The following is a 16,982-nucleotide window of genomic DNA, read 5'->3' on the forward strand; positions in this document are numbered from 1 at the left end:
CAAACAGACCCCTATTCGTGTTTATTATGGTTCACCACGGGGGATATAAAAGTGGGATGAGATCTCCCAAAAGGCTGCATGGTTTCCCACTATTGTGTGGGAGAGTTTGAGAAGCTGTTCTTTGAACTGTGTAAAAACAAATGGCAAAGTTAAACGAACAGGCGATCAGAGTGAATATTTATGTGACTACATGGCTATCATTCAGAGTATGGGAATAAGCGTCATGTCCGTCTGTGGTCCTCATGCTTGAGCTGACCTCTTTCCACTGACCTTAAGTTACAAGATGAATGGCAGTTAGAAGATGAAAGAAAATGTCTAATTAAAGAATTTCTTCTTCTCTTGGTTTTGTTCTTTGTTTTAAGAGGATATTTTTAGAACAAAAGATGGGCCACCAGTCTCCCAAAGCCCACATACTAGGACTGTAAACAGGAACTTGCAGCTTCAGGACATTCTCAGAACTCCCATCCAGCTGCTCTTTCTCCCCCTCAACTCAAAAGTTTGTTTGGTTTATCAGATATTTCAATCTGTTTCTCATAAATAGGGTTTGAGAACTAGAAGTCCTCTCTGATGTGAATGGAAGACCCCAGCTTCAACTGAAATTGGCTCCTTGAAACATGAAAGGAGGATAGTCCAGGCTCTTTGGTTATGAGAATGGTTGGCAGTAGATTGGGCACTCCTTATGCCAGTATGTTTTGTTCACAGGATCTTCAGATGTTGTTTTGAACTGAAGAAAATAACCTGTGTTCATTGTTTTGTCAATCAGAAAATGCAATGTCAAATGTCTTTATTGATCTCAGTCCAAATCACATCACACAGAGACCCTGGGGACTTCTGTTGATTTTTCAATGGACTTGCTGAATTTTTAAAGATGCAGTGAATGTTAGGCTACTTCTGAGTAAGTTTCTCACCTCAGACAATGTGAGCCTACATCACAGAGCTTGTATAACATTCATTTAGTTGTGTCACTGTATTTACTTATCCTCATTGTTTTAAGGATTGCTGTTCATGGGACTCCTTATCCTAATAGCCACACTATGTACCAACATATGTTCCATGCAATCTCAGCAACAGCCTCAGATCCTCCCTGCACCCCCGCTGGCAGGCCCTCTGTGGGCTCCATTCAGAGGATGGTTGATTGTTTTCGCTTCCTTATGTTGACCAGCCCTGTATTAGAGGTCAGTCCCACCCTTAGATCACCTGCCGGGAAAGAAAGCAGAACCTCCACATCTGGAGGCAGCAGTACCTTCATCACTGTCAGTGATGATCACCACTTCACCTTGCCATGATGCACACAAACTGCCCAACCACCATCGTGCTTAGTCCTCTGATACCTGGGTTAACGAATGATGAGTTCCACAAACCAGTGATTCAGTTGAGTATATCAGTAGGTATTAAAACGTCTGGACATCATGAGAGGGAAGAAGACAAAAAGAGAACTGGGAAATAAATAAGGGAAATAAGTCTTCCAATGTGCGTTAACATTTGTGTTCTTGTGACTGACTAAACTAAAAGAAGGGTGTGGAATGTCATATTGTGCAATATGAGATTGTAGCAGTGGAGGCTCCTCAGAGGAGGATGGGGAGGATCATCCTCAATAAATTTCATAAAAAGTGAAGAATTGTAAAAGTTATCCTTTTTAGATAAAACTATACTAAATATATTCACATCACCAATAATTGCTGTAATCTGTTGAAAAACATTTCTTAAAACGGAAGATTTTTTTATTTTTATTAACATATCTAAATTTGTCCAATAGAAACTCTTGTTTGCAACCGATGGGCTAATGATTACACCCTAGATCAGCTAGATGCAGACAAAAGTGTGTAAGGCGGTATTGAATGTGTCAATTTCTCTCGAACTGTGCACATACTTTGTAAACTTTCTAGGCTAGGTTGTGGCAACCGCATGATGGGTATAGGGAAAATGTGAGAATCATGTAGTAGCCTAAACTTATCAACGTTATATTGAGTTGAGTGAATGGAATATGAATGACAGTCATCCAATATGCTGTAATTGAAATTAAAAAAGTATCCTCATCTTAAACGGCACCGACCGCCACTGAATCGTAGGGCCAGGGAGAAATGCAAATAGGTCTACTGTATGTGAACGTGTTGATTTTATTTACACAGCGCTGGTGAGTTTCCAAGAATGTGGATATATTTACATTGACATACAAACTTCCGTTCAATATTTCAGTCTTCAAAAGAAAAAGCCTATAACAGGCAAACCCTGTTCTTAACCATACAAGACACAGGTGGGGTGTAGCAGGGTCAAATGCACCCTCCCTTTACTAAAACAGAACTGATGAGAACATACCCAAATGAGCATTTAGGCAACACATGTGGTGCGCAGACCAGAGGGGTATACTGCAAAGCAAGATAGAAAACCCTGAGTAGAGCTAAAACTAGAGAACTTCAGTTAGCTTCACATTCCAGCTCAGGCTTCATCCGTATTACAACAGTGGATATTGGTCATCCACCTGCAGGCTTAACTACATGTGCATGTCACACATGGCTAGTCTAACACCAAACTCTTAATTGAAACAATGCTGAAACATCAACCCATGGGCAAGTCAGTGCCACATTTTCATTTGTACCAAAAATGAAAGAAAAGTTCTTGAAAATTCAACCTGGTTATCGTGTGAAATAGACTTTTACAGTAGCCAAGGCCACAGAGAGAGTAGCCTAGTCAACACTTCCACACTCCCTCTCATTCCATGGCAGTGATTTCAGCAGGTAGGGTTCTATTCTCTTACCCTCATTGTGCTGTGACTGCCCTGAAACATTATGGCAACATGCCAGAGTAGTCAATACCTTTCCAATCCCTCTCAAGGTCACAGACAGACCATTACTTTATTACTTTGGCATGGTTATCAATGCAATCATCACAAAAGTTTTACTGTGCATGAACTTTCAAATTCATCCTGCCATTACTAAATGTGGAATGTGAGTTAGCCTGCCCTGGAGCAGGTTAGTTCAGAAGGATTTGATGCCATAGAAACTTGTATGACCAGTTACTCCGAGTTGGACTCAGTTAACCAAAGTTCCCTCACTGCAATAGTGTGCTCTGTAATAGGCTATATGCCAGCGGTTCCCAAAATAGGGGGATCGTGACCCCATGTGGGGTCGCCTGATTTGAAAATGGGGTCGAGGGAGATTTGACAAAATCCTGAATATATATACACACAAAAAAGGGTCATAATATCATATTTGTATCTCAAAATCATTGTAATGTGGTTAACATTAAATCTAAATTACAATTATTAAAATCTTAAAGATAAAATTCAACCAGTGTGCCCTTAGATCATGGGAAAAGGCCGAACTTGACCATTACACTTGAATCATTCGCACGGTGAATGACTAGGTCCGCTACGCTTTGAAACCACACACTATTGCAGACTTTGATATTACCAGCTACAATTGATATGATGAAAACAATGTGTGGGGGGGGCATAGGCACAGAAACTCACATCAATACCTTTGTCAGATAACACTGTTAAAAAAATATTCATGTTATTGCTAGCAATCAGGTAACTGACATAAATGACTCAAATATTATCCAGCTTATGCTCTCCAAATGGATGTTAGCTGTGAGGGCCAAGACGCCTATGCATTGGCTGTTGTTTGCTGTACATGACGTGGGGTGCTATTCACGAGGACATATTGTTCCGTCTCATTATTCCCGAGCATGAAACGGCACAGGGGATGTTCAGTGAGCTGCATGGCTATTTTGACGAAAAAACGATTCCATGGGATCGAATGGTGGGCTTTTGCACAGATTGGGCTCCATCCATGGCGGGACGACATGAAGGCGTTTGCACTCTAGTTATGAATGTGTCTCCCTCTGCCATATGGACGCGTTGTATGATACGCCGAGAGCAACAGTCGGCAAAAGAACTGAGCACATAACTCGGCGATACACGGGAGCAGGTACATTTGATTGTAAACTACATTAATCCACATCCACTGCGTACACGACTGTTCACACATCTATGTGGAGATATGACCGATTCAGCGGAAATAATTCTTATTGGATAGTTTTTTTCAAAAGCCAACCATGCCCCCTTCCTCCTGCAGTACATGTTTCGAAAAGAAAACAGCATCAGTAAATGTCCCACACGAGTGATGACTGCTTACCTCCAAAGCTTGGAAGAGCACTTTGGGACCTACTTCCCAGTGATCCTGGCTCAGTTAACATGCCGGTAAGGGAAATCGAACAGCTGATCGAGCTGTCATGTGACCAAATGCTGCAAACAACGCATTCACGGGTCACTACGGATGAGTGTTGCGGTCCAAACACTTAAAAGACACACCCTCCCCTCAGCCCTCAAATTAAGTGGAAACTTCTGATGACGTTGCATGACGCCTGACGAGAATACACCTGCAGGGCGAGGGAGGAAGGAATGATTTTTAAATGGACCACCCCGAAAATCTCCCCCCTGCCAGAATTCCCCCTTTTAATTTCCTTCATTTTGTGGCTAGTCAAATACTTTCTGTGACACACATCAGTCAAATACTTTCTATAGAACAAACTTCACGTCAGGATAGACAACCGAAATTAATAATTAATGTATGTGTGTCATATTAAACATAGAGGGAATAAAATGATGGCAAGCAATAAACATTTCAGAACAACTATGGCTGAATTATTATCCTTACACTTTCAAAAACACTAGTCGAATAAGACATGGCAAAGAGATGTATTTATAGACTAATACAAAATCAGTAGCGGATTTAGGTACGGCGGCATCTTGCCGGGTGCGGGCGCTGAAGGGGGGGTTCGCCCAGGGCGCCATACAAGCTAGAACCGCCACATACACTTGAAACAAATAGGCAAACCAAAAACTGCAGACAGAAATGCTTTCTGTAACTAAGATCGGTGACATGTAGGCTAAACTAACAACGGAGTGAAGAGCAGAAATCTCAACGAGCAAGCAAGTCGCAGCAATGAAGAACGTAAAGGAAGGGGGGGTGATTCTGGCAGGGGGGAGATTTTCGGCACGACACCGGAAATTCGTCACTAGTTCATCCAGCAAAGATTGTGTTTTCAGCCACCGGTAGCTTGTGAGTGCTTTATATAGGCTACAGTCAATTACGAGCGCATATCTACTTATATTAAATATATAATTATTAATATACATCTACTATGATATCTAGCACATTTATTAGCTAACTAAGGTTAGCCTGCCTAGCTGGAACTTCTGAATATTTGTTTTTATTTCTACAATTTCCAAAAAATAACCAAACATAACCAAACTGAAATCTCCGACTTCAGTGCGTTCAAGACAACTGGGATTTCGGAAAAATCTATTTGAACGGTCATCCAACTCGGAATTCCAACTCGGAAACTCGGGCCTCTTTCTAGAGCTTTTTTAAAATTGTATTTATTTTTATTGAATCAAATATAACAGATAATCTGACATCATTGAGTCAATAATTAACAAGAACCTAAAGGACAAACAAAAACAGAAAAATGTGTTATGACAGCATAAGAGAATGAGACAATATGACTTATTCAGAAAATAATTAATTATAGAATACAACCGTAGACAAGCTTTTCTTATTATATAGTAATTTCAGAGACTCAATTAGAAACAAACTCTCAAAAACACTTTAAAGCATTTTTTTTTGGGGGGGGGGGGGGGGGGGGGGATATAAAAATGTACCAACCAAAATCATGACATTAGTTATACAGTTCAAAGAGTTCAGAGTACAGTAAAAAAAATAAGTTAATAACGTCATTGCATTTAATATCAATAGTGTGACCAGTTTTACTCAATATGTACTCTTCCATTTCTCTCCAAAATCTAATAGTGTACAAACAACTGTATAACAAATGTATCAGCGTTTCAGGTCCATCACTGTAGAAAGTACATGTCATGTCTGTAAACCGTAACACCATTGTGTTGGAGGGGTATATATTGTGCAAAATCTTTAGGTGCACATTTCTTAATAGAAATAAAAAATAAATTAAGATACAAAGCCTTTTGCCATGAAATGTCTGATAGTTGTAAATTCCAAAAGGGTTTCCCTCTTATGTGTGATCTTTCTTTTGCTAGAAAAAATATTATCTTATGTGTTTATTTGTACACTTGGGACTTTTGAGTTCAATACCATTAATAAATAGACTAGGTTCTATTCAATGTGTATCTTGAAAACACATATGACTTTTCATTATCTGGGAAATACCTGAGGACATAGCATTAACCACAGAGCGATATTCTTTGTATGTAACAGGAAAGGCTTTGACTCTTAAAAAGACCTTGTAACTTAACATTTGGCCACCACTATCAAACATGTCACCTACAGAGATGATATTTAAAAAATAAATATGAAAAAGTAATTGAAAAATAATTTCCATGCCATAAAGGCTTGCTGATTACATTTTGATAACATTAGTGGCAGTTTAGTTATGTTGTAATTACAAGACAACCAAATTGTGAACCAACAATTTTCTTACAAATATAATGAGGAATAATGAACCTGTCACGTTCCTGACCTTATTTCCCTTGTTTAGTCTTTATTTAGTATGGTCAGGGCGTGAGTTGGGGTGGGCAGTCTATGTTATTTGTTTCTATGTTTAGGTTTGTTCGTTTGGCCTAATATGGTTCTCAATCAGAGGCAGGTGTTTGTCATTGTCTCTGATTGGGAACCATATTAAGGTAGGCTGTTTTCAATGTTTGTTTGTGGGTGATTGTTGCCGTGTTTCTTCGCCACACGGTACTGTTTTCGTTTGTTGTTTTGTATTTTGTCAAGTGTTTTTCGTCTTCGTTGCTATAATTAAAATATGTATTCAAACCACGCTGCGCTTTGGTCCGATCCTTGCTCCTCAGACGAGGAGGAAGACGAGCGTTACAGAACCATAAAGATTCTGGAGATTCTATGCATTTTTCAAACACTTAATCTTAAAGATATTATTCATATCGACAAAATCACATAACTCCAAACCTTTTTTTTCCCCTAGTTGCCCTAATAATTCCCCTAATAAAATAATATCTGCATTGCTACGTCTACTGTAAATTAAAATTGCTTTCCTTTTTATGCTGACACGTATTCCTCTAACATTGAGTGAAGTTACTTTCAAAGAACTGAATTTGGAAGTCTGTCATAGATTAACAAAATATTAAGGAACAAATTAAGGATTGTAACTCTGAGATAATCTGAGAGTAAAGGCATTTGCGAGAATAGAAAAAACCTCTGAAAAAAACGAGGTACCACATATAGACCAAAAATTAACCATGTAACAAAATGGTCATTATCAATGTGAATCTTGCCTGTCTGCGCCTGCTAGGTCATCCTGGGTTGGTTAGATCTATTGCTGAGGTCGTCAAATTATCACGTTCTTCCCAACGATTATAGGCGTATCCAGCCCTTTTCCCTCCCTTACGTGCCTTATCGACCAGTGGCCATAGTTTGTACCTTAGCTGCCTCAAGATGGAAGATCCTTTCACACAAAGCTTTCTCTTTCAGGATTTCTGCGTCACGGAATGCTCTCCACATCTTGTTTCTTAATGTGCGCATGGTGTATTGCATGATAACTGGCAGGGTTGTCTTGTCGTTTCGGGGGTATCCGACTCTGTGCACAGTGTCCACCAGGAATCCAAGTTTTCCCCTGTCTTTGGAGCGATCTTGGCCAAAACATTGAAAACCTCTTTCCTTACATCTTCATTGCGGGTCTCAGGAAGGCTGTATAGAGCCGTAAATTCCACCTCCTACTGTACCTTTCAGCCTCCTCACTTCTTTCTTGCAACTCTGTAACACGGCCTGTAATTTACTTCACATTATCCTAATTTATGTTAACTTTAATTTCCACCCCTTTCAGCTCATCACATATGTTGGTAATAGCCTCTGTTCTTTGATATCTTTTGTTTGAGGGCTGTAAAATGGGTCAACGGCGCCGTGACCGCTTTCAGGATGTCAGCATTTGAAACGGTATCCTTCATAATCTCGCCCTTCTCACTAGTGCAGCGCACTTTCTTTGGGTTAGGACTCTTGTTAGGTGTGTCAGTTAAAGGAGTACAAAGTCCTTCAAAAGCAGCTTTTCTGACCTTACTAGAATCCCTCTTTGGCATCATCACTCGCAAAGCTAACGTTAACTAAACAAATAGCTAGCTAAAAAAATAGTTTGTTTTTTATAGTACAGACAGTAATTTAGATATCTAGCTACTTGGCTAACCAGACTGGCTAGCCAACAGATGCACAGAGAACGTTTGCTTTTGGTCTCAACCAGCACTTAAATCTTATTGATTTTGGTTCAAAAGTCACATTGTTAAATTCCTTTCATAATGTAAATATGCTTGTGGTTCAATAAATCAATGAAACATGTGGTACTCCATAACTGTCTCAGAGTTCACAGGGATGCTGCTGCTCTCGTCGCCATCTTGTGCGACCTCCTCCTTCTAGAGCTTCAACTTTCCGACCTGTAGATCACTAAAATCATGATTTGACTTCGTATTTTTCTGAGTTCCCATTTGTCTTGAAAGCACCCTCAAAACGCATGGTACCCTTCACCAGCTCATATCTGTGTGAAGCTGGATTCAGTGCTCTCAGCTGCATTAACACCAGATATCAATCCAGGTTGGATGTGACAGCAGAGATGAGATGAACACTGTTGACCACGCCCCTTGACTTTGAGAATCTCCGAGGCGACATACATCAATCACACCCACCTCATTAGTGGTGGTGAGAAAAGATACATTAATTCAGACTAATTTGCAATTGACTGTTAGAGCCCTACATTAACATTATGTTTGAATACTGTTTCAATGTGTTTCAATTGACTGTCATAGCCCAAATAAAAAAGTTCACATTGGCTGTTAATTATCTTTTTAAATTCCACATGGTTGGGGTTGAGAACATTTTCAGATATAAAAATAGGGTCTTGTGACAAAAAAGTTTGCGAACCCCTGCTATAAGCTTAGCAGGTACTTCTATGCACACAACGCGCGAGTTCACACAACATTAGGCCTACCTGACTGAGAGCCAGAAAAATAAAAACATGGACAGATGTTATCGCAGGTACAGCGAAATGCTTGTGTTTCTGGCTCCAACAGTGCAGTAATAATAGCCTACCGAGCAATACAAAAAAATATATAATCCCAAAAGTTAAAATAAATAAATAAATAGGCTATCATGCACACATGAAGCACTCCAAACCAAAGACAATTAAGAAATGGACAGAAAACTGGTAAATATAATTAAATAAACCTTATCTCCTTTCCCACAAGTGTAGCACAGTTTGTGAGCTATCCAAATAACGTGTCCACTTAAATAAATAAAGCCGTAGGCTAAATGAATGTAATAATATGAACTATGAGAAATGACTGGAAATGGCAAAGATTAACGGGATATTGGTTAAACATTAATAAACAAAGGACAAACAATTCACACCATGGAACAATTAATTCGCACGGATTGGCGGGAGATAGTGAGCGCATTTGTGGAGAAAGAGGCACGTACTGTTTCTTCGCCACAATGCCCTTTCTAGTATTACAATTCACTAATGCCTTGAGGGTACCAATAAAACCAGTTCAGCTAGTCTGGCAGTTTGGCCCTGTCTGAGACATCCTTCGAGGCCAAAGCATCACTAGAGGGCGCAAAAACTTTGGTCTCGCATTGAGCAGTATGTGGGGTGGATTTGTGACGCTGTCATGAAAGGAGAAAAGGAAGAGGCTGTCCTAGACAGACCATGAAGCTTTATACTAAAATCCTTTATACACAGAGTTCCGTTGACACAGCACAGAGCACGTGTTTCTGTGTCAGCATCGTGTCTTTGCGCTTCAGGAGCCACAGACAGGATCATAAACATTACATCGGAGAAGAAAAAAAAAAACAAGGAGAAACACAGACACAGACACCAAGCAGTAAGCCGTGTCCCCACAGGAGTGAGCAATGTCAAGTTTAAAGAAAAGATATTCGAATTCGTCAGCCGAACGGGATGTGGAAGACAAGGAGGTTACGGAGAAGATGCTCTCTCCAGTCGGAGGAGAGAATGGAAACTCAAGCCGGATGGGAAGCCCGGATAAGGTACCCGGGGAAGAGAAGGTTGTCCTAGAAAGAACCATTACCCTGGTGAATGGCGTAGCTATCATAGTGGGTACCATCATCGGCTCGGGTATCTTTGTGACCCCGACTGGAGTGGTGAAGGAAGCCGGGTCCGTCGGACTGTCCCTTGTCGTTTGGGCAGTGTGTGGCGTGTTTTCAACCATAGGTGCACTGTGTTATGCTGAGCTGGGCACCACTATTTCCAAATCAGGTGGAGACTATGCTTACATCCTTGAAGTGTATGGTTCCCTGCCGGCTTTCCTGAAACTGTGGATCGAGTTGCTCATCATCCGCCCGTCATCGCAGTACATTGTCGCGTACGTCTTCGCTACCTACCTTCTCAAGCCAATCTTCCCTGACTGCCCTGTACCCGAGAATGGAGCGAAGCTGATCGCCTGTCTTTGCATCTGTAAGTTACTATTCGCAAACTCAGTGCTACTATATCAGGTTGATACACACGTTGCATCTTCCTTTACGCATGGCGCCACGTCAGGATTTCGTAGTATGCAAATGTATCTTCCAACAGACACTGTTTTATAAAAGTATTTTTAATGAAACTTAATTTTGTAATTTCCTGAACTATGTTGATATATGGTGCCAAAATCTTGAAAACAGGTAGCCTAGGCCTACTCACTGCGACACTGTTCTATTGGCAGTGCGCACGCCACTCACCCAAACGGAAACTCTGTAGGCTAGGTCTACTGTAGTTGAATGGAACTGTTGAAAAAATAGCGCGTTATTTCATCATCTTTGGTTGGTAGAGGTCGGCGTTTTGGCAGCTTTACCCAGGCGCCATATGGTCTGATCACAATCACATGGACATTTTATTTCTCTCCAGATAATTAATAATTAAAAATAAAATAAGGAAAATAATGTAAATACAATACAATACAAATATAAAACATCATCTACAATAAATGATTGTTTCCCCATAATATGCAAATAACATTAATTCAGTTACACATCTTGCGCACATTATTCTCATGGACCCTTATTGCGCGGGGTATAAACGACAGTAATTATAAAATAAAAGAAAGGCGTGTGATGTGACTCACTATGTTCAATATCAGTATGATGAAGGGATGTATTAAGTTTTGACACTATACGTTTATCACTTTGTTGATATCATATGCTCTGGTATACAAATAAACAATCTTGTATTCTCCAACGAACCAATTTGGACAGCTTATAGGCCTACACATTCAGTAAGAGTTGTTCTATAAATGTTTTTGTGAGTCAGGTGGCACTGTGAAGTTCAACACGTAGATGATCCAGCCTGAACTGTATGATGTTGTAGTTTCCAACAGGCCAATATTCTACATAGTTTAGCGCATAAAACGCATTTGTAGTCTGTGTTTATTTTATGCCTGCTACGGAAGAGGCAGAATAATGCACGATCGTGAGGGGATATAGAGAGCAGCTGTTGCTTCGCGAGGTACAGTATCTCTACCTGAAAATACATTATCTAAGTGATTAATAGTTGGCATTCAGCAGTCATAAAAGCATGCCTTATTTACTTTGGAGTACTACAAAATAGTGATTTCTGTCAAACTGCATATGCAGCAGCTCTATAGGGATGAGATGACTTGGAATTAAATAAGAAAGTCATCAAATAAAACAAATGTAATACACACAACAACTGAAATATTTGATTAAAGTAAAGTAATGTGAATAATGATGGTTAATAAGTGATAAGCAGCGGTGTGCAGTCACTGCCATCATGGGACTTTGTTTTATTGTTGCATTCTGTGTTACAGCATTCAACCCATATAATAGAAACCGAAATGGATAACCTTTTTTTTTATAATCGAACCAAAACCGAACAGACCTTAAAAAGCACTTATCGCTCAGCACTACTGTTGTGCAGTGTTGGATAGTAGTTAGCCAGTTGGGATTATGGGTGGATTAGTTTGAGCTCTGCATTAATTAGCCAACAAATCAAAAACATTCTCACATTGTGGAGATTGCTAGTTATCTCAAGCAGACTTTTCTTTCTGTGCTCCAATTCCATCTCTCTGTTACAGACTTTTGCCCCTTTTGTACCCATCTCTCTTGTAGCATACATTTCTCTGTTGGGGGTATGAATCAGTGGAGGCTGCTGAGGGGAGGACCGCTCATAATGAAGGCTGGAATGGAGTAGAATGGATGGAATGGAGTGAATAGTATCGAACACATGAAAACCATGTGGTTGATACCATTCCATTGACTCCATTCCAGCCATTATTATGAGCCGTTCTCCCCTCAGTAGCCTCCACTGGTATGAATGCCTGATTAAGGTGCAGGAATGTGTGTGTGAACGTCATATGGTATAGTGCCTGCTCTAGTCTCTAATCCCTTTTCTGAGCGTGTAATCCCCAACAGTGACCACATGATACAGACTGAGATAGAGTGGCAGCCAAGCCAGGGCACATATATAGATTAGAGATAGGGTTGAAGCCAAGATGTTGTTGGTCTAGACTCTAGAGTTGACATGGTCAGTCAGGATAGCTAAGCTTCTATTATCCACAATACTGTTCCATGCAGTTTTGCTAATCCATTGAGTTGTGCTAGGCTAGGATGTTTGTCTGACCGTCTGTGTTATTGTTCCAGTGATTGATTTGGTGTTTAGTAGTTATTAGGTCGCCGTGCTTTAGTTTAATGTAAAGTTCCACAGTAGTGAGGTTTAACACAGTGGCCCCCTGGCTGGCTCTGTCTGGCTTCTTTAGCGGGTTGTGGGTTGAAACCTCAGGTTCAGTCCATGTCATTTGTTTGGGAGGCTGAGACTGAAGCCTTTTTGCCTTGGTAGTCCCTTTACTCTGATCCCAGTGTCAGAAGGTCTGCTCTCTCATTCTCACTCTGTGTGAGTGTGTGTTTTCATGTCTGTGTGTGTGCCATTCCTCCCAATCTATACTGTACTCCCACACAGGCCCTCTTTGTTCTGTTTGGTTCCCCATTGTTGCCCAGGCTGATTTTATTTATGGTTTTTTGAAGTGTTCGTTAGTTAATCTTTTTTAATGGGGAGTCAGAGGGACAGGGGGAGGGCCTTGATTTTATTTCAACAAGAATCTGTTTACTGGGTCTCTGAACTATTCCACCCTCTGTGCCACATGACACACCTCACAGCGGTCCAGCGCACTGATCATTTATATTTTAGTTATTTAGCAGACGCTCTTGTACAGAGTGACTTACAGGAGCAATTAGAGTGAAGTGCCTTGCTCAAGGGCACCTCAACATATTTTTCATCTAGTCGGCTCTGGGGGTTCGAACCAGCGACCTTTCGGTTTACTGGCCCAACACTCTTAAACGCTAGGCTACCTGCCGCCCGATCACATATATAATGTGGGCTGGGTGCTGGGGTTTCCCAACCCGAGCCTCAGGGTCCCGCTGTGCGTGCTTAGGGGATGCTACGCGAACATTTAGTACCTTCAGCAGGATTTATTGGGCTTACTGAGCTTAGAAAAGGTCGGAGAATTTGTAAAGATTTTTTTTAGCTCATTCATGTAGACAGTAATAAAAAGGCATAACTCTCACACACTGTCTCTTTCTCTGTCTTTCCCCAGTGCTTTTGACTGCTATAAACTGCTACAGTGTGAAGGCAGCCACGCGGGTCCAGGATGCCTTTGCAGCTGCCAAGCTCTTTGCTTTGGGCCTCATCATCATTATTGGTTTTGTGAAGATTGGCAAAGGTAAGATACAGCCACACAAAATCACTAACACACTCATCATAATGCACTTTACAGGAGGAGGTACACAGTGAAAACTAAACAGACAAGCCATAAAGTGCCATGCGACGGGAAAGGAAGTGGTCATTTGTAGCTCAGTTGGTAGAGCATGGCGCTTGTAACGCAAGGGTAGTCCGATTCCTGCTTCGGATAAAAGTGTCTGCGAAATGGCATATATTGTTATATAGTATACGTCAGGCCCAATAACAATGTGTCAGGTGATCCAGTGCAGGAAGTTGGCGTGGCCTTCATTGCCAATAAGGTGTTTCCCCATAGATGGAGGGTATCCCCAAGAGAGTGAAGCAACTGGCTTAGCCCAGGGCCCAGTTTTTCTAAAGTTATCTATCCGGAATTCGGCTATCGGATAGGATTAAATGTATAGAAATAGAATGTAAAGAATATGAGTCCCCGTTCAAGTCAATGATTCATCCGTTCTATTCATTCTATTGTTATGCATTTAATCCTATCTGATAGGTAACTTTTAAAAAAACGGGGAGCTGGCAAATAGAAGTCTTCTTCCTGTTGACTAGCAGGATCAAGCATTATCATGATTGATTTTATTTCAGTTTCATATGAGCTTATAAAACACTATATCTTGAAGAATCATGTGCACAAAAAAACAAAACAAAATTAAATACAATTGACATGCATGCAAAATAATCATAGCAAGTACAGCTACCATTTTGTAACATTATACAAAATGGTAGCTGTAACATTTTTTTATGAGCAGTATCAAATACGCCCTATAATTTCTAGACGCACAAAGGCAGCTTCATATCTCAGCAGCTTAAACATGAGTCAGTCTTTGAGAGCAAAGGAAGCTGCTGCTATCACAGAACCAGGAAAAACACCTCATGTTGCACCAAGTAAGAACAGAATGGATAAAAGAAATGGCAAACAAATAATCAATATTATACCCATCCTGTTCCCAACTCAAGGGTCCCAACTGGGGTCCTAAGGAAAGTTATTTTCATAAGATTATGATCATTAACTTTTAGCGATATAAGTCAAACAGACATCACCATTCAATCCACTAGTGTTTTGGTTCAATTAAGATGTTCAGCCCAAATGAGAGGCATAAAAAACAACGTTATCATGTTCCAACAGTAAAACACTACTCCATTGTCCTGCGGGAGGAAGGAGAGCTGAGGGCCAGTCAGTACTGATTGAGAGATCAGTGTGGACTGATTCAGTGCCCAGACTGGGCTTATGGGCCACCTTGAAGGAAAACAAACAAGTCTTCCAGTCAGACTGATTTAATGTTATGTAAAAGTAATTATGTTAGAATAATAGGTACTGTTGAAGTGCAAGGAATTGCACTTTTTAAAACCTTTGTCCTGGAGATGCCTGAGATTTTGTAACCTGATGTTTTACTGTAGCAAGTTAGCAAATGAGAATTCCTTTACAGAGTGTGTTGTTAGTGCATGGGAGCAAATGAGTGATTCAAGCTTAACTAAACAGCTTCCAGAGAGGTGCCACCCTACTTACCAGAGGCATGCCCCCCCCCCCCCCCCCTTCATTGTACCAAGACTGCAATGTTTAAGATGCATACATTTGCAATGCTGCTCAGGGAACCGTTTCTGAGGCTGCTAACCTTTCCCAGGTAACCCTGTGGCCTTAGAGGCCAGATCCCCTCTGTTGGGTGAATATGTGTAGTCATGGCCTGCTGTGTAACCATGGCTGGTCCTGTTCTTTCCTGTTGGCCTCCTTGTTATCACATCTCTTTCCCTTCTCCTGGTTGTATGTTTGGATGCATTTGAAGTTGAGCTGGCACATGAAGTTAAGGGTGAAGTGTATGAGAGAGAATTTCTTTGCAGGCCAGAGCACTGGGAAAAAACTGGTTTAAACAACGTTGTTTTCATGTCATTTCAACCCAAGAAATCAATGTGATGACGTTAAATCAACGATGAAAACTCATTGGATTTGTAAAAAGTCAATGTAAGGGCATTTTGTGTTCTTTTTCACACAACTTTGAACCTAAATCCAATGGCATGGTGAAATGTTTTGTTGATTTCGCATTGAATTCACATTAGTTGAATGTAAATCAAAACTAGATGTTGAACTGACATCCTTGTCCAGTGGGGGAGCTCTTGCTTAAAGCACCAGACTAGATTGAATCAACCGTAACATTGGTGGTGGACTTTTAGCTATTTTTGTCAGACACTATAATACGGCTAGGTAGATTTAATACTATCAATCATTCAGAGTTAAATATGGTTCCCCGGATCTCTATCTTCTGTCTTCAACAGCAGCCCCACTCTCCTCCATCTGCATGGTCCTGTCTGACTCTGCCAGTGGTCACAGACAGATGAATGGCAGGCTCTAAGGGGGAAAAATATATTTAAATAAAGAAGAGCTATGGGTGTCTGTGTCTGCAGGGTCAATATGTTAGTGCTGGGTGGGAGTGGAAGTTGGTGAGGGGCTTATGTCAGATGGGCGTTTTCTCACAATGCATTTGTAAATTAATCTCTTGTAGGCACCAATGATCATTGGTTACTGTCTGCTTTTCACAAAAAGTTTCACTAAAAACAGCAACTTTAAACACTTAATTGTTTCTTGTTCATTCTTACACGGACTGATCTTTCTAAGAGAGGACATTTTTGATGAAGGTTTTACTTGCAATGATCATGGTAGTGGTTGTCTTTACTTGAATGAACTTGTTGTAAGTCCCTATGTGTCAGAGCATCTGCTAAATTACTTAAGTGTGTCTATATCTGTATTTCTTTGTCTGTCAGGATGTGTGCGTGTGATAGTTTTATTGCTCTGTGACAAACTCAGTGTTGTGAAATAGCATATCGAATTATCACCGTCCTCCTGCTGCCAGCTCATGGCTGTGGTATGGAGGAGGCTCTTCCAGAGCTGGACTGCTCTGGTCTGGTCTTGTCTTATCTGGGTGGGACGCCACTGGGTTGGAGAGATACATCTAACGACAGAGGTCAAATGAACGCTCCTCTTGTCCTTTTTCTCTTTTCCTGACAGAGACATGCTCACTTCAGTGCATTTTAAACCACCTGTTGTCTATACTGGGCAGTCACCTAGGGTAAACGGATTAAGTATAAGATTCTGGGTCATTCCTTCATTTGGTAATAGGCTCAAGCAGGTTAATGACAACAGGATTGTTACAAACTAATCTGATTAAGCTACTGCAATAGTCCAGTTCCTTTTCAATCAAAAGTGTTTTTGTTTTATCTTTTTGAGGCTCTGTAGGGACATTCCTTGTCTGCGTGTCTTTAATGTG

The 16,982-nt window shown here is 40.7% G+C and overlaps 1 protein-coding gene across 1 annotated transcript in view; it reads left to right on the forward strand.

Annotated features, from left to right (window-relative positions):
* Nucleotides 1-9,629: 9,629 nt before the first annotated feature.
* Nucleotides 9,630-16,982, forward strand: part of LOC129867193 (large neutral amino acids transporter small subunit 1-like) — a 44,576-nt gene continuing 37,223 nt past the window's right edge. The window contains exons 1-2 of the mRNA XM_055940423.1: nucleotides 9,630-10,452; nucleotides 13,583-13,708. Coding sequence (XP_055796398.1) covers nucleotides 9,891-10,452; nucleotides 13,583-13,708 — 688 coding nt within the window. The 5' untranslated portion in view covers nucleotides 9,630-9,890. The remainder of the gene's footprint in view (nucleotides 10,453-13,582; nucleotides 13,709-16,982) is intronic.

Source organism: Salvelinus fontinalis, chromosome 12 (genome assembly GCF_029448725.1).
Source record: "Salvelinus fontinalis isolate EN_2023a chromosome 12, ASM2944872v1, whole genome shotgun sequence".
In the NCBI taxonomy this organism is placed as follows: domain Eukaryota; kingdom Metazoa; phylum Chordata; class Actinopteri; order Salmoniformes; family Salmonidae; genus Salvelinus; species Salvelinus fontinalis.